Source organism: Oncorhynchus clarkii, chromosome 25 (genome assembly GCF_045791955.1).
Source record: "Oncorhynchus clarkii lewisi isolate Uvic-CL-2024 chromosome 25, UVic_Ocla_1.0, whole genome shotgun sequence".
Taxonomy (NCBI): Eukaryota; Metazoa; Chordata; class Actinopteri; order Salmoniformes; family Salmonidae; genus Oncorhynchus; species Oncorhynchus clarkii.
Window position 1 is genome coordinate 19,671,075 of NC_092171.1, and position 18,730 is coordinate 19,689,804.

The window sequence follows — 18,730 nt, forward strand, 5'->3', positions numbered from 1 at the left end:
ATCATCAAAGTTCAGTGATTAATATTAACGCTATTTCTCTGTCTTTTGTGACACCTCTCCTTCTTCGGAAAATGGCTGTATGGTTTTCTGTGACTAGGCGCTGACCTAACATAATCACAAGGTGTGCTTTAGTCGTAAAGCCTTTTTGAAATCAGACACTGTGGCAGGATTAACATGAAGTGTATCTTTAAAATGGTGTATAATACTTGTATGTTTGAAGAATTATAATTATGAGATTTCTGTTGTTTGAATTTGGCGCCCTGCAATTTCACTGGCTGTTGGCGAGGCGTCCCACATATCCCAGAGAGGTTAATCAGCTTCTTGATATGCCACACCTGTCAAGTGGATGGATTATCTTGGCAAAGGACACATGCTCACTAACAAGGATGTAAACAAATTTGTGCACAAAATTGGAGAGAAATAAGCTTTTTGTGCATATGGAACATTTCTGGGATTTTTTATTTCGCTCATGAAACCAACACTTGTACATGTTGCGTTTATATTTTTGCTCAGTATAATAATCAACATATCGAACTAAACTTGGAGTCACACAATGATATGATGTGTGGTTCTCCCACTACAATTCAGAAAACCATACATTTTATTAGTCTACAGATTAAATAACTTATGATGAACTTCACAGGGGGCTCTTGATGCTCCTTTCCAATAAATATTGACGGTCTTATTCTGGTGACATGAGGATCGATGCTTGACTGCCATTTGACAAATAACAATTATCCATAATAATCTCATCATGTAGACTAGCCTACATCTGCGAGCTGTTGGCTACAGAGACCAGAGTAGGCACATTTGCTATTTAAGGCAACAGTTTGTGATAAAACTATCCGTAGAGTTTAAAATGCGATGGAAACATATTGAACTTTACATTTTTATTCAGTACATGAAAAGTAGATTTTGTGTGCACTACGTCATTACACACTCACTTTTATCTGCAATAAGTCCATTTATTGGAAACACACCACTGGTGAGAGAATGCACACATTTTCTTTATGCAAATTCTACAATATCTGCATGAAAATCTGTTGCCAACTGGATGGAAACCTAGCTAGTGAGAAATAAATATTATGCTGAACATGAATACCTTGTCTTCCCTCATCGTTAGTGAAGAGGCCAGGATCACTGCTGCATATGCTGCTAGTTTCACTGCAAACAGAGGAAGAAGAATATAATTGTCAGTATGCATTTCATGTTGAACTTAGCAGTATTTTTGTAGTGATAATACTGATGTGTAACAAGAAAAATAAATATGTTGTGATGGATCATTTTAAAATGGGTGCATTTTAGGGTCAAAGAAGGTTGTGCCTTTGAAAATAGAACAATGTGAAGCAAAAACGTGCAAGCTCACTCCAAAAATGTTAACATGCAACATTCAATAACAAAATAATGAATCAGTCCCGAGCTAGAGGTCAACATAAATATAAAATGACACAAAAAGAGGAGGGGCGCTCTCCCCACTGGTTGCCATCCCCAACACAAAGGCATGGGGAAGGACTCTGGTCGAAGCCACTGAGTGACATGCACAATCTAATTGAATATCCTCCGCTGTCAGCTCCAATCTAATCTGTGCTGCGTTCTGGAGGATGACAGGAGTGCGGCAGATTCTCCTGCCTTCTCAGTCTGTGAGCAGGACCCGCGGACGTGCCTCCACACAACAACTGGCCAGCATCTGCTCTGAAGGCTGGTCCAGCCCAGGCTGCTCCATGGCTGGCCCTCTCCATGCCCCCAGGCGTCCCCGTGTCACCCCCCTCTGCCCCGGCCCATACCCCACCCTGGGCCTCTCAGCCTCTGTCACACCTCTGCCACTTTGGGCTGGGAGCTAAATAGACCCGCCAAGGTCACACAGGAGTCAGGACTATTTGTTTAACACAAAAAAATATTAAAACAAAATATTGTCTTAATGAAGTGGACATTAGTGGAGTAAATTTTTGAACTGTGTTCTGTGAATTTTAAGAATGAATATGTGTGTACATATTTCGTTTTTTGTTGTGTATCACTTTTTTAGATTATTACAATCAAACTGCCATGGATGGTCACTGATTTAGTCTTAAATTCTCTCACAGCATGCCAAGTAGCAACTGTAACACAAACATCCATGCTCAGTCCTTTGAGGCCATTTGTCCACTGGGTCAGAGGAAGTCTGAGGGTCTTGTTTGCATTGCATTTTGCTTTGTGGTGATCAGCGTTGACCTTGGTGACGAGGGAGAGAGACTGGCGGGGTCAGATACACGCTGATATGGTTCTTTGCCATATTGCACAGGCGTGGCGGTGACGGCAGGCTCAGACTAGGCTGCTGCCAGATGGTCCAGCATCATCTCCCTTCACACACCCAAGAAGCAGATGTGAGAGGGACCAGGCCTCTCCTGGGAATGTGGAAGACGTCTGGCCTAGCCAAGAACTCCAGGATCATCCCTCCCTCCCTCCCCACCCCCTTCCCCAGACCCTTGTTCCCCAGGCCTCTACTCAGCTGTCCTCCACCTCTGGACACAAGGCTGAGCATCTGGAGCAGGGCTCTCTGTTCGACAGCAGTAGAGGGCATATCTCCTCACCATGCATCCTCCTGGCTATAGGCAGCAGCCCCTATAATAAACACTAATAGCCCTTTCAGGATGATTGTTACTCATCCTATAGCTCTTTCAGTTATCTGTCTCTGTCTCGCTATTATATACAGTGCATTCGGAAAATATTCAGACACCTTCCCTTTTTCCACATTTCGTTTTCCACATTTCGCCTTATTCTAAAATGTTATTTTTTAAAATTCCCCTTTATTCCCCTCATCACTCATAATGACAGAGCGAAAACAGGCTAATTTATTAAAAATAAAAATAGAAATACCTTATTTACATAAGTATTCAGATCCTTTTCTACGAGACTTGCTATGAAAGTTGAGCACAGAATTGTTTCCATTGATCATCATTGAGATGTGTTTACAACCATGGACAGTGCCTGTCAGAGCAAAAACCAAGCCATGAGATCAAAGGAATTGTCCATAGAGCTCCGAGACAGGATTGTGTCGGGGCACAGATCTGGGGAAGGGTAACAAAACATTTCTGCAGCATTGAAGGTCCCCAAGAACACAGTGGCCTCCATTATTCTTAAATGGAAGAAGTTTGGAACTACCAAGAGTCTTCCTTGGGCTGGCCACCCGGCCAAACTGAGCAATCGGGGGAGAGGGGCCATGATCAGGAAGGTGACCAATTACCATCAGGATGGTAACTCTGACACAACTCCAGAGTTCCTCTGTGGAGATGGGAGAACCTTCCAGAAGGACAACCATCTCTGCAGCCCTCTACCAATCAGGCCTTTATGGTAGAGTGGCCAGACGGAAGGTACTCCTCAGTAAAAGGCACATGACAGCCTGCTTGGAGTTTAGCAAAAGGCACCTAAAGACTCTCAAACCATGAGAAACAACATTCTCTGGTCTGAAACGAAATCAAATTTTATTAGTCACATGCACCGAATATAATACAGTGAAATGCTTACTTACGAGCCCCTAACCAACAGTGCAGTTTCCAAAAAATATGGATAAGAATAAGATATACAAGTAATTTAAGAGCAGCAGTAAAAAATATATACACTGCTCAAAAAAATAAAGGGAACACTAAAATAACACATCCTAGATCTGAATGAATGAAATATTGTTATTAAATACTTTTTTCTTTACATAGTTGAATGTGCTGACAACAAAATCACACAAAAATTATCAATCGAAATTTATCAACCCATGGAGGTCTGGATTTGGAGTCACACTCAAAATTAAAGTGGAAAACCACACTACAGGCTGATCCAACTTTGATGTAATGTCCTTAAAACAAGTCAAAATGAGGCTCAGTAGTGTGTGGCCTTCACGTGCCTGTATGACCTCCCTACAACGCCTGGGCATGCTCCTGATGAGGTGACGGATGGTCTCCTGGGGGATCTCCTCCCAGACCTGCACTAAAGCATCCGCCAACTCCTGGACAGTCTGTGGTGCAACGTGGCGTTGGTGGATGGAGCGAGACATGATGTCCCAGATGTGCTCAATTGGATTCAAGTCAGGGGAACGGGCGGGCCAGTCCATAGCATCAATGCCTTCCTCTTGCAGGAACTGCTGACACACTCCAGCCACATGAGGTCTAGCATTGTCTTGCATTAGGAGGAACCCAGGGCCAACCGCACCAGCATATGGTCTCACAAGGGGTCTGAGGATCTCATCTCGGTACCTAATGGCAGTCAGGCTACCTCTGGCGAGCACATGGAGGGCTGTGCGGTCCCCCAAAGAAATGCCACCCCACACCATGACTGACCCAACGCCAAACCGGTCATGCTGGAGGATGTTGCAGGCAGCAGAACGTTCTCGTCTGTCACATGTTCACATCTGTCACATGTGCTCAGTGTGAACCTGCTTTCATCGGTGAAGAGCACAGGGCGCCAGGGCCGAATTTGCCAATCTCGGTGTTCTCTGGCAAATGCCAAACGTCCTGCAGGGTGTTGGGCTGTAAGCACCACCTGCAGAACCACTCCTTTATTGGGGGTGTCTTGCTAATTGCCTATAATTTCCACCTGTTGTCTATTCCATTTGCACAACAGCATGTGAAATGTATTGTCAATCAGTGTTGCTTCCTAAGTGGACAGTTTGATTTCACAGAAGTGTGATTAACTTGAAGTTACATTGTGTTGTTTAAGTGTTCCCTTTATTTTTTTGAGCAGTATATATATATATATATATATATACAGTGCCTTGCGAAAGTATTCGGCCCCCTTGAACTTTGCGACCTTTTGCCACATTTCAGGCTTCAAACATAAAGATATAAAACTGTATTTTTTTGTGAAGAATCAACAACAAGTGGGACACAATCATGAAGTGGAACGACATTTATTGGATATTTCAAACTTTTTTTACAAATCAAAAACTGAAAAATTGGGCGTGCAAAATTATTCAGCCCCCTTAAGTTAATACTTTGTAGCGCCACCTTTTGCTGCGATTACAGCTGTAAGTCGCTTGGGGTATGCCTCTATCAGTTTTGCACATCGAGAGACTGACATTTTTTCCCATTCCTCCTTGCAAAACAGCTCGAGCTCAGTGAGGTTGGATGGAGAGCATTTGTGAACAGCAGTTTTCAGTTCTTTCCACAGATTCTTGATTGGATTCAGGTCTGGACTTTGACTTGGCCATTCTAACACCTGGATATGTTTATTTTTGAACCATTCCATTGTAGATTTTGCTTTATGTTTTGGATCATTGTCTTGTTGGAAGACAAATCTCCGTCCCAGTCTCAGGTCTTTTGCAGACTCCATCAGGTTTTCTTCCAGAATGGTCCTGTATTTGGCTCCATCCATCTTCCCATCAATTTTAACCATCTTCCCTGTCCCTGCTGAAGAAAAGCAGGCCCAAACCATGATGCTGCCACCACAATGTTTGACAGTGGGGATGGTGTGTTCAGGGTGATCAGCTGTGTTGCTTTTACGCCAAACATAACGTTTTGCATTGTTGACAAAAAGTTCAATTTTGGTTTCATCTGACCAGAGCACCTTCTTCCACATGTTTGGTGTGTCTCCCAGGTGGCTTGTGGCAAACTTTAAACGATACTTTTTATGGATATCTTTAAGAAATGGCTTTCTTCTTGCCACTCTTCCATAAAGGCCAGATTTGTGCAATATACGACTGATTGTTGTCCTATAGACAGAGTCTCCCACCTCAGCTGTAGATCTCTGCAGTTCATCCAGAGTGATCATGGGCCTCTTGGCTGCATCTCTGATCAGTCTTCTCCTTGTATGAGCTGAAAGTTTAGAGGGACGGCCAGGTCTTGGTAGATTTGCAGTGGTCTGATACTCCTTCCATTTCAATATTATCGCTTGCACAGTGCTCCTTGGGATGTTTAAAGCTTGGGAAACCTTTTTGTATCCAAATCCGGCTTTAAACTTCTTCACAACAGTATCTCGGACCTGCCTGGTGTGTTCCTTGTTCTTCATGATGCTCTCTGCGCTTTTAACGGACCTCTGAGACTATCACAGTGCAGGTGCATTTATACGGAGACTTGATTACACACAGGTGGATTGTATTTATCATCATTAGTCATTTAGGTCAACATTGGATCATTCAGAGATCCTCACTGAACTTCTGGAGAGAGTTTGCTGCATTGAAAGTAAAGGGGCTGAATAATTTTGCACGCCCAATTTTTCAGTTTTGGATTTGTTAAAAAAGTTTGAAATATCCAATAAATGTCATTCCACTTCATGATTGTGTCCCACTTGTTGTTGATTCTTCACAAAAAAAATACAGTTTTATATCTTTATGTTTGAAGCCTGAAATGTGGCAAAAGGTCGCAGAGTTCAAGGGGGCCGAATACTTTCGCAAGGCACTGTGTGATATATATATATATATATACACAAGCAAGATTTCTGGCTCTCACAGACCTGTAACTTCTTCTTTAAGAGGCTGCTCTGTCCTCCACTCGTTACCTGTATTAATGGCACCTGTTTGAACTTGTTATCAGTATAAAATACACCTGTCCACAACCTCAAACAGTCACACTCCAAACTCTACTATGGCCAAGACCAAAGAGCTGTCAAAGGACACCAGAAACAAAATTGTAGACCTGTACCAGGCTGGGAAGACTGAATCTGCAATAGGTAAGCAACTTGGTTTGAAGAAATCAACTGTGGGAGCAATTATTAGGAAATGGAAGACATACAAGACCACTGATAATCTCCCTCGATCTGGGGCTCCACGCAAGATCTCACCCCGTGGGGTCAAAATGATCACAAGAACGGTGAGCAAAAATCTCAGAACCACACGGGGGGACCTAGTGAGTAACACACTACGCCGCCAGGGACTCAAATCCTGCAGTGCCAGACGTGTCCCCCTGCTTAAGCCAGTACATGTCCAGGCCCGTCTGAAGTTTGCTAGAGAGCATTTGGATGATCCAGAAGAAGATTGGGAGAATGTCATATGGTCAGATTATTTTTTTTTACAGTGGGGTGCCGATATAGAGTCGATGTGCGGGGGCACCGGTTAGTTGAGGTAGTATGTACATGTAGGAGTTGTGGTTGGAGGCCGAGCAGTTACCATACCATGCAGTCATGCAACCAGTCATGCTCTCGATGGTGCAGCTGTAGAACCTTTTGAGGATCTGAGGACCCAAGCCAAATCTTTTCAGTCTCCTGAGGGGGAATAGGTTTTGTAGTGCCCGCTTCACGAATGTCTTGGTGTGCTTGGCCCATGTTAGTTTGTTGGTGATGTTTGTTGTCCTGGCACTACACAAGCGTCACGTCCTTTGGCACTATCCCTACGATGAATCATGTTGGTGGCAGCATCATGCTGTGGGGATGTTTTTCAGCGGCAGGGACTGGGAGACTAGTCAGGATCGAGGGAAAGATTAACGGAGCAAAGTACAGAGTAATACTTGATGAAAACCTGCTCCAGAGCGCTCAGGACCTCAGACTGGGGCGAAGGTTCACCTTCCAACAGGACAATGACCCTAAGCACACAGCCAAGACAACGCAGGAGTGGCTTCGGGACAAGTCTCTGAATATCCTTGAGTTGACTAGCCAGACCCCGGACTTGACCCCGATCAAACATCTCTGGAGAGACCTGAATATAGCTGTGCAGCAACGCTCCCCATCCAACCTGACAGAGCTTGAGAGGAACTGCAGAGAAGAATAGAAGAAACTGCAAATACAGGTGTGCCAAGCTGCTTCAACAAGTGCTTCAACAAAGTACTGAGTAAAGGGTCTGAATAATTATGTAAATGTGATATTTCAGTTTTTATATTTTAAATAAATTAGCAAAAATTTCAACTTTTTTCTTTGAGGGGGAAAAAAACTATTCAATCAATTTTAGAATAAGGCTGTACCGTAACAGAATGTGGAGAAAAAGTCAAGGGGTCTGAATACTTTCCAAATGGTCTTAATTAAGGAGAATATTTTGAGTACAGGTTACACATGTACAATAATTATCTTTCTCTATAATAGAGGAACATTTTGAAATATGCACCCTTATCAAAAACAAGTTATGGCTCACAGATGGCAGCGGTACAACAGTTTCTTCCATTTCTGCGTTTAAAAAATGGGTTTGTTTCCTATAGGGGGATTTGGAGCAAAGTTTGAAAAAGATCACAGGTATAAACAATTAATTAGAGCCACACATTAACTATTTATCCGTATTAAAGGTGTAATGTGATGTCGCTGGGAGCAGCCCTGAGCCAATGTGAAACCGTTTCCATTAAGTACTGCCTAATTAATTCCATGAATAATTGAGGCTGCCATTTTTCTTGGGACCAGTAGAAACACCTCTCTCTTTCATCTCCTCCCATGACCTTTGTCAGGAAAAGTTGACAGACCTTTTAGTCAAACTTAGCCTGTTTCAAATGCACTTGCGAGAACAAGGATCATTCCTGTGTTAGTATCAATTACAGGTAAAGCTCATCAAAACACTTGCCTGATGACTCAAACTTGTTTTCTTCCACTGCTCAGTCTGAGATTGACATCATTGAAGTCGTTTGTGGTGACGTCAAAATAAAGGGTGTTGTACAAAACAAAGTCATCAGCGATTGGATCATCTCTAACCAATCAGAGTATCAAAGCCAATTTCTAAATGCAGCTTTACCCACGTGTGTTCTGGCCCAACCCATCAGTTTATGGGACTAATCAGAATGGTTAGAATGTTTGCGTTCTAGAAATCGTTGGATAGGTACTCAAATCTAGACTCACTGCGGAGAAGAAACTAACGTCCGTGGGTCTGGTGTAGCTTTTGGCCAGATCAAGGAGTTTGGGTAGCCAAGCAATCAAAGCACACGCCTCCCATTTCTTCTTCCCAGAGAAATACTCTCACGTACTTTGCATCAGGCTCCATATCACTAAATAAGCCTTGACACTGATGTTCCCTTCAACCATGGTGGCACTCAATTAAGACAAGGACAGTTCCGTGTTCGAAGACACGACAACTGCATTCCAGTGTGGAATAAAAGCTCCCTTCTGACAAACCTCAGTCATTTCTGGTTGAACTAATCTGTTCCCCACACGGCCCCATTGTCTGCAGACAAGCCAGTGAGGTGAAGCAAAAACACAGTATCCAGATTAGGACTAATCATTAGGATATAATCCCTGGCTCCTGGGAGAGGCAGACCAGTTTGCGCAGAGATTACCGGTCGGCCGCCATTTATTGAGCCTGGGCTAATTCAGCAGAGGGGGGACAGAGACAGAGGGGGGCAAAGCGCAGATAACAATGGCTCCATTGGCTCTTCAAACAAGCCGCCCCAATCCAAATCCATGCCCTCTTCCATGGGCGTCTTGAATATAAGGTTATCCCACTCTCCCTGAGCTCCTGTAATTGGATTAGTCTCAGAGATTTATGAAAATGAACTTCAGCAAATGGAATACAGCTCTAAACCAAAACTCTTCGTAGAGTTTTCAAAAAATCCAAATTAGAAAGTGAATGTGTGGAGTGTGACAAACGCACGCACAATGGTTTGTGCTTTCCGGTGGAAAGGTTGTCCATGTTGAACACACCACCAACAGTACCAACACCACAGCTGTAGACAAAGGCCGTGTCCCTGTTTGCCTCCACCCACAGGTGAGGCCTGCTCTCTGGGCCAGACTGGGCACCAGGTGGCCATCCTGCCAGCAGGCCAACGCTGCTCTAATCAAGGATGTGGAGCCCAGCTGGAGTTGCCAACATCTGCTCCCAATGCACTTGGGCGGCTAAAGGCAGGCTATGGTCTGTGCATATACTGCATGAGCTGTGACCTTAAGGCAAAGGACATTTAAGAGATCAAACACAGAATATGAAGAGGTTAATGGAACGAACAGAGAGAGACTACTGAAACCTAAAAGGGTTCAAATACATTTTAAGAAGTAACTGAAGTCTAAAACATCAGATGGATGGAGCATAGCTTTTCCTGGTGTCTAAATATGGCTGTTGTACCACTGTCAACCCCCCATCACTTGCTACCATTTTCCCATTTCCTTGGACTCCAGCAGGACTTAACCCAGAGATTGTTTAGTCCTCAGTACAGAGCGGCAGTCTACTGAGCAGCAATCAGCAGCCTTCTGTTGTGTAAGTGAGAAATGATTGACAGCGTGCCACGGTGTTCCCATTTATTTCTTCTCCCGAGCTGTTTTCTGTCAGAACGGCTATTGATTTTTCCATAAAGTAAGAAAACAAGTACCGTTGAGGGGCCAGGGAGGTCAGGACAAATTAAACCAGAAGATGTAAAGCCCTCTGTCTCCCTATTATTGGTTACCACAGACTTCTTCTCCATGTTTTTTATATGGGCCAATAGATAATGAGATCATCAAGGGGAATACCCAGTGGAGGCAGGTGTCTAGCAGTGGGAGGGACATTGGGGAGAAGAGACCAACCAGCTTTACACACAGGCAGCACTATGCACTTCTTTGGGACGTCTATGGAACTAGCCTATTCCTCCACGGTCCAAGTTTCTATTTTCTTACTAGTGTAGTATACAGACACTGATGATGATTTCCACTCCGTTGAGGATAGCAGAGGTTAGGTTAGATTATTCACTGTGTATTTTTATGTCAAACTGGCTCAGCCCTAAAGTGTCCAGGCAGGACTGAATAGGCCTATTTAGTAAACCCATTATTGTAATTAATATGACAGCATGGTAATTGATTGGTTCCAATGTCACTTATAGGCAGTCACAGTAGTATATCTAATTTAGATATTATTTTTTTTATGCACACATTGGAATGCACTCAGTTGAACTCAGGACAGACATAGCTTCAAATATTAAGAATAATATAGACATTTATTTTGAAACAAATCAATACCTCACCAAGCGACTTATTTACTTGTGACAATTTCTCCCAGCAAAGTAATGAGCTGAGTGATGCCTTGCGGCCACAGTATCAGCGATCCCTCCCCACTTATCACCTCAGAGAGAGAGAGCAGATGAGCAGGAGAAGGGAATATCATTCATTTTTTATGTCAATGAAATACTTGAAGGTGCAGAAGCATCAATGTGATGCACTTTTTGTTTTAGATGGGGCCACATTGAATATTGACAACTAGATGTAGACAGGCAGTATAGATCATTTTAAATGTCGCTGTGTTTAATTGCCTCTGTCAGATAGTAGTTATGCCCATGACTTTTATATTACGGGCCAAACTGCCTCAGTAACTTCACCACCCAAAGGGTAAATGGAACGTGATATTTAGGGGTGATTTGTAGTTTGACTAGGTCTGTGTCAACAAAGGCCAGCAATAACATATTTTACAATTGTAGGCTATATTGTAAATATTGCAAAGGTTGCAAATATTATGTAATATTTAGGAAATGCCAAATGAAAACACTTTTAAAAAAAAATCACTATCCTAAAATATGATATCCTTTTAGATGTTATATTATTGTCCTGCCAAACTTGATATTTTCTCACACAAAAATAAAATGGATGTTTAGAACATTACCCTTCAGACATATTCTCATCAGAAGCCTCTCGTTGCTCCTTGGCCTCCAGGACCAATGGGATCTTATCCTTCCAGCACTCCTCTGCCCTGAGGCCCACTCCATCAGCCTCTCTGTCCACTCCCACCCAGCCTCCAGCGCCCTTCTTCAGCCTGGACAGACGCTGCTTTTTGGACAACCTGTGGTTTCCGCCCCGCTCGCCATCCACCCCTGACACCGTCAACTTCTGCTGCAGGCTGACCGTCACATCAGAGGTCATGCGTTTGACCTTCCGCCTCCTCCTGAGTGGCCGTCCCGGGGTGTTCTCTGTGAAGGAGTCTGACTCAGGCCAGGAGTGCTGCTTGGTCTTGATGGCGTAGCTGTTGCTGGAGCAGGAGGGCCAGCGCTTGGCCATTACCATGTCGTCTGAGTCGCTGTAGTTGGCGGCGGAGGGGGCCGGGGCAGCATTCTCCCGGCAATCCTTGGCTGCTTCGTCCAGGCTGGACTCGGAGGCCTCACTGAGGCAACGGCTGTGCTCCAAGGGGTGGAGAGAGGAGTCACAACGGCGTTTACGTCCCCGGCGCCGTCGGATCTGCCTGCGCTGTTGCAGAGGACTCAGAACCATCTCCTCCCAGAGCTCCTCTAGCTTGGTCTGCTCGGAGGTCTGCTCCAGGGCTGACACCAGGTCGTGCACCAGCTCATCCATCATGCTGCTGGGGGACAGGGGGAGAGGAATACTGGTGAGCTGGAGCTGTATACTGTAGATGTGATTGGCACATGAATAGACTGAGTATAGTGTAAGTTGACAGGATAAGAGGACAGTGTATGCTGCTGCTGCTGCTGCCAACTACAACACTACTGAAGCTACTGTTAAAGCATAATGCACATGACTATGAAGATGTGTTGTTCAACTAATTGAACAACAATTGTGTTAGTCTTAATACAGCCTTCATACACCTTTCATAGGGCCAATGTAGATGCTATGCAACTTATTTATAGCATACTGTATAAAACAAACTTGCAGGTCTGGCATCTGGCACTTTGCCACAAGTATCACACAGACATGTGCTTAGGTTTTCTATAAAATGCTTACTGATCGTTTAAAATGGAACCTAGGATTTTGTTCAGTTTTTAAAAAAAGTAATAACTATCATTTTCTCTTCTAGTGCAGTTTGTTTTCTGTCAGGCAACCTACAGCGTTCCACGATCCACTACCCAGGCATAGTAACAGCAGTGACTACATAGCCTACAGAATGAATCTACTCACAACTCATTCTTTATTTCAGCACTGCTTCTACTGAAACACTTTTGAATAGAACATGAAGACAGAGTGAAAGAGATAATTTGATCATAAGGCTATAATCAGGACTGAATATGACCAATTGGACAGGGGAATTAAACTATTATGTAAAATATATTGTGTGTAGCCTTCAGCACTTCGGCAGACTCCAAATAACTAGAAAGTTCATATCGTTCACCAATTTTGATTGTTTCTTCTATCGTTCTAAAACTGACCATGATAATTAGATAACAATAGGCCTAGCCTGGGGAGCGAGATGTGCTAAGAAAACCACAAACCAAAACATTATCGTTGCGAAACCTTGATATCGCTTACAACGGTATCGTGACACAATTGTTGTTACTGCACTTAAAATGAGAACGCTGTTTGAGATTACATGCTCCGTTTCTCAATGAAATGATATCCTTACGTTATGTAACGATGCTGTTGTTTCCACTCACCAGTCGCAGTTCCTGCTTGTTTTGTTTTCACAGCTGTAAACATGAGACGTACTTCCGCCCCGCTGCCAAACGAATGAAGTAATTTCCGCCCCGCTGTCTTTTTCGGTCTGTGCTCTCTTTATCAAGGCGGAGTATTGAAAGCTGGTCGCGCTAAATGTGTCCTGTACAACTGCGGTGCTGCCCAGGGGTGATGAAATTCATACTTAAAAAAACACTTTTATCCAAAACAGCCACCGATGTTTTCCTCATTTGTGTTGCTCAACTCGCTTCTGTCAATTGAATCTCGGAGGTCAGTATGTTTCCAGTTCAGCAACACAAATTAGGAAAACATCGGTGGCTGTATTCCTTAAAATTATGAATTTAAGCAAATCGCGGGAGGACCGCAGTTGTACAGTGCAGTCATGCATTTTTTAAATGTACATTTTACAAGTATCGACTCATGTTGCTAGCAAATAGCGCGACTAGTTATCAATACTAAACTCTGCCTCGATATAACGTATGCTTGGATATAACGGTTATTGGATATAACGGATCCTCGGATCCTATCTGGGATCCTTGGAGCGTTTCTATCCCATTGAAGTTTACATTTTAAACAATAAGGTTCCAAGGATCCCACAACCCAGATAGGATCTTTATCCCACCCATAAAAAAAGCTACCTTAGTTGAGCTCTCTGCACTATGCTTAAAGGGGCAGTGCAGTTAAAAAACGTATTCTTTCACATTAAGAGGTCTAAATAACACTGAAATTGTGAACATGGTGATAATGCCCTTTTTGTGTAGGAGCTGTTTGAAAAAAATGCCTGGAATTTCAGGCTGTTCAGGTGGGATGGAATTTTTAGCCACAAAGTGTCACAAAGTGATCTGATTATAATAGACCAATGACTGTTCATCTGGGCAAGGAGGTTGGCTCTTAACCATCCTAACAGCCATTCAGAAGATATGTAAATATCTTCAAATTTGCTTCCGAACACCCACACAATCAGACTGAGCATTTCAAGGGCCAATGGAGGCTCAGGGAAATAAATGAGAACAAATATATTTTTGAGTTAGTTTCATTAAATACACACACACACAGATTTATTAGACATACCATGATGACTTAAGAAATGTATTACAAAGACTGCATGGGGGCTTGAAGCACATAGGCTACCAGAGTCTAGTTATATATAGACATATAACAAGGGAATAGAATTAATATCTTTATTTATTTTTTTTTTTTTTAAGGAAACTTCCCAGAGGGCAATATAACAGTACATCATGTCAGGTCAACTGTTTTCTTGACCAGGCAAGCAATAGATGGGCCTATAATACAGCTAGTATGAAAACAGTATTCCTAGTGGTTTGCAGAATAGTTCCCTCAAAGTGACATTGTTCCTTGTGTGTTGAGAAAGACCCATTCTAAATGTATTAGATAGGTTCATACTTTTTTAAACAATATAAATAAGTGTTTTTAGACAATGTCTGACAAGTGCCAATAATGGAAGTTTTCCTCAAAGCGAACGTGTGGCTGAATGAAAAGTCATTTACCACTCCTTTCAACTCTCAAATGAAGCCAGGCTAAGTAAAATAAAACATTTAATTTTCTGAGAAAATTAGCACAAAAGCCATTTAATCTCTCTCATCTTACTCTTAATAACTGCACATTTCCCCTTGGGCCCATGGGAAAGGGCCTCTCTGTGCCGCTGCCACCTTATCGGTCCTCTCCATATGTCAGCATGCTGAGCGGCTCCCTCAGTACCCAGCCCCCGGCCTCCTCTCACCGGGCCTGTGGGAGAGCTGGGCTCCAGGGCCCGCCATTGTTCTGGCCTGGGAGGCAGTCCGGGGAGAGGCCTGAAAGCCGGAGAGGGGGAATAAAAAAAACTCAGCCACTGCTTCATTAAATGCCAGCCTTTCACAAGCAAACATATCAGAAACAACCCCCTTTCAGAGGCGGTAATTAGCAATTTGGAAACCTTGCCCCCTCAGGATATACAGTTTCAATTTAGTCGGCAGGACAGCTTTAGATTCTAAGGCACTTAATATTCATTGTTTCTCCCATCTTCCCAATTTCTCAACGTACATTGTCTAGCCTTTCACTGGTGATAAAGTTTTTTTTATCTGTCATGTAATTCTTCTTTTCAATGAGCCTTCTGCAAGAGAATAAAACTTTTCTAGATCATTTTCAAAGGGATTTGTCAAGAATGTGTGGGATATGATAGCAAGTGCTTTTCAAGAAGCGCCAAGCCGGAAATCCTGTAGAGTTGTGCATGCTTGATTAAGTTGAGAAGTAAATAGTCTGTTAAGAAAACTTGGGGCAACTCTGCCACAGAGGAGACTCTCCCCTCCACAGGAAAGGGCATTTGGGTCTTTGAAAGTCAGGCCAACAAAAGCCTGAACAGACATGCAAGAAACTTGCATCACATGTTAAATATGACTGTGATGACCAATGGAGATTGTCTTCAGACAGCTATTCTAGCACGGCCTAGGCATCCTTATGCTGTAGCACTTGCTGTTGCACCCAGCATGCACAGCTCTACAGGATGTCCGGCTTTGCGCTTCTCGAAAAGCACTTGCTATCAAATCCCACACATTCTTGACAAATCCCTTTGAAAATGATTTATAAACAGTATAGCTGAAATGATTACCGATACTTTTTTGACCATTGTTTGGTGGTGCTATAATACTTATTTTGCTGCCTGGATGAGAGGGGAAATGTTTGCAAAGTGTTTAATAACCCAAGCCACACGCTTTACCTCAGGGGGCAAGAATAACACTTATCAGGCCCTCTCCGGATCCTTTGTTTCTTAATGCAACCCATTCCATTCATTTGCATTCTGCTTTGTCTAATAAAAATAATTGATTTTGCCTCTTTCACATAAATGAAAAAGGAATGTGATTAAGAATTTTGTCCCCTCCCCCCAAAAAAATCTAAATTCCAAGATCTCATCAAAAATGGAAAAATACATAACTCATTAAAGCCAAAAAGAAATAGCTTAAATTGTAAAAAGAGGGACAGGGAATGAAATAATTAATGGAGTCCGAGTGAGCTATCTTTCCCAGGCAGAGCGTCACTAGGGAAGCAAACTCCCAGCCAGCAGAAATGAGCTACCTATCTGTGAAAAGAGTGACTGCTCCATCCTATTTGATTTGGCTTCCCTATCATCTCTTAAGAAGATGTCAGCCTTGCTTCGTCTATTGCTCTGAGCCTTTATCAACCCATAGACGCTCCGCTGCAAAAGGGGGAGCCTCATTTCAATGCCTTTCAAGGAGCAACACTAAAGAATAAGTGTTATGTGATAAAAAGAGGGTTGTTAAATAGATCTGTCTATTTGTATGGTAATAATGATCGCTTAAGGACCTGGGGCTCCGTGACTTGTAGAACAAGGAAACAAATCTGTATTCAGGTGTTGGGTTAACATGGCTCTCAAAACGACCTTGTGAAACTTTTACACAGTAACAAATGAGTTGCATGCTACGTTTTTTCATTATTTCCTCTGCAGCTTGGTATTGGAGCATTCTGTGGCCGCTAAACACAACTCACTGATTTGCTATAAAATGGGGCCCTTGATACCAATGTTTCCCACAATCATATCATTGTTTGTTTTGGTCACATTCGGGGCTTGAAGGCCCCTGATTTCATTGACAAGGTCAGAACCATTTTCATCAAAGAAATACATCCTGATGTTTCCCATTCCTTCAAAATAAAGGAAACATTGTTGATCGTTATTGTTGATCCAGTCACTGCTAGCTACAACAACCACTGTAAGACAAGAAACACCAACTTAAACAACATGACAAAAGCCAAAACACATCTCTCATTAGGATTCAAAGGATTGTTTTTCTGGCCCCACATGATTAACAACACAGACCTCAGGAGCATTGTTTTTGTTGTCAAGGAAATGAAACAGTGGTGAGTGTGTTTGTCGTGTCTCTGTACCTGGAGACCTTATTGTAGCACATTGTTCCAGTTGTGTTGTTTCCTACAGTTAGTGATGTCAGCTTGTCCCAATGAAGGCAGGGTTGACATGTCAATTTGGCAGAGGGGCGGGCCAGGGTTCACCGCAGTCATTTGATCCTTTATCTCCCATTTTGATATCTCAGTCTTGTGTCAGTACAAACAACAACAGTCTGCCAGAGAGAGGCTGATGAACATGATTGATTCTTCAGACAGACCAGGGGATGAGTAGGGACCCTCCACAGATACAACAATGACATGAGCACTTGATGGAAAAGCTCCCCTCTATCCTCAGAGTAGCTGGAGTGAGTCAGGGTGTACTCTTTGTTGCCATCCCCCAATAGAAATGACATAATAAATAGAAATACACAATAAAGTTCAAGTCCATTTATTCAAATGTCAATACACCTTGTGACATTCTTCACTGAAAAGCAATGGGTTCTCTATTTATTCTGTGTGGCCCTTACATGTCTCCAAAGAGTGAATTGGTAATGGAAGGGCTGGGGGTAAAATAACTAATTTCTCCATTAGCAGCCCCTGGTTGACCTGTGAGTATTCACAGCAGGCAGTCATGTTGGCCAACTCAGCTCTGCACCCCATGCCTGGCTCCATTATGGCCTTCCCCAGCCTGGTCACCCGCTTCCATTTATCTGGTGGGATAACTATAGAAATCTGTCAGGAGGCAGGGGGAGGTTTTTTCGCTCTGCTCCAGCCGAGCTGGCAGATTGAGAGCCTCCCGTAATGCACAAGTCTGTTTTTATTATTCTTGCTGGGGGAACACTATTTCATCAAGCGCATGATTCCACAGAAGAGAGGAGATAGCCCCAGCCGGCTATATTTCTTCCAATCAAACATTCCAAGGGGAAAAAATGAGTGGGTGCCATCAAATCACAGAATAATGCTGCCAGATTTTATGTAAAAAAGAAGGACTGATGGACAAATACAGGAAGGCAAGACAAGTTAAATGATGTGTGTTCAGGAGCTGAGATTGGAAAACTGACAGAGAAAAGCAGCCTCTTTGCTGGAATATAAATTGTTGTGCGCTGTAAAAAGGCTTTTATCTGGAGTGAATATGGGACGTAATACAAAGGTCAGGGTTAAGTCATTTTCTACGGCAAGTTAAGCGAATAATGAAGGCGAGCCCGCCTGGAGAAGGAGCAGTGCTACTGCCAGTTTGTCTTCATTTATTATGCCAAATCTCATGATTTTGGCGTTGCCACGGTGGGTGCTCTGGCGCGCACCAGTGGACGACATATCGCTTAATTTACACAAGGTAATGAAAGCAGGGAATGGGAGGACAAAACAATTTACCTGCTGACACAGGAAAAAGTGATTTGCGAACATGGGGGTGAACGGAAGAGCAGGCAGAGGGCCAAGGCAGAGGGGTGGAAGAGAAAGGGAGAGAGGGAGGGGGTGAGGAGGAGAGAGAGAGGCGTAGAGGATGAAAGAGAGGGGGGGACAAAGAAAAAAACAATAGAATGGGGGTTGGGAGGATAAAGGAGATAGTTGGGTGTTAATAGTTGGAAAGCGAGAGAGAGAGAGATGGAAGAGGGTGTTGGTGGGGGGCTGGGCTCTTTTGATCACACCACTATTCTGATCACAGGCATGATGATGGCTCTGGTAACTCCAGTTTAAACACACACACACACACACA

General features: G+C 43.3%; 1 protein-coding gene across 10 annotated transcripts in view; it reads right to left on the minus strand.

The window, feature by feature from the left end:
- The window catches only part of LOC139383506 (G patch domain-containing protein 2-like), a 39,155-nt gene extending 25,971 nt beyond the window's left edge, over nt 1-13,184 (minus strand). For 4 of the 10 annotated variants that reach the window (XR_011628738.1, XM_071128064.1, XM_071128068.1 and 1 more), the window contains exons 1-3: nt 13,143-13,184; nt 11,426-12,115; nt 1,103-1,164 (exon numbers count right to left, since the gene is read on the minus strand). Coding sequence is in view for 8 of the 10 variants with exons in the window: in XM_071128064.1 (XP_070984165.1) it covers nt 1,103-1,164; nt 11,426-12,111 (748 nt within the window). In the remaining 2 variants the exon portion in view is untranslated. Of the gene's footprint in view, nt 1-1,102; nt 1,165-11,425; nt 12,116-13,111 lie in introns of all 10 variants that reach the window. The other 6 variants (XR_011628739.1, XM_071128067.1, XM_071128066.1 and 3 more) reach the window with 4 other exon arrangements.
- Nucleotides 13,185-18,730: the final 5,546 nt, after the last annotated feature.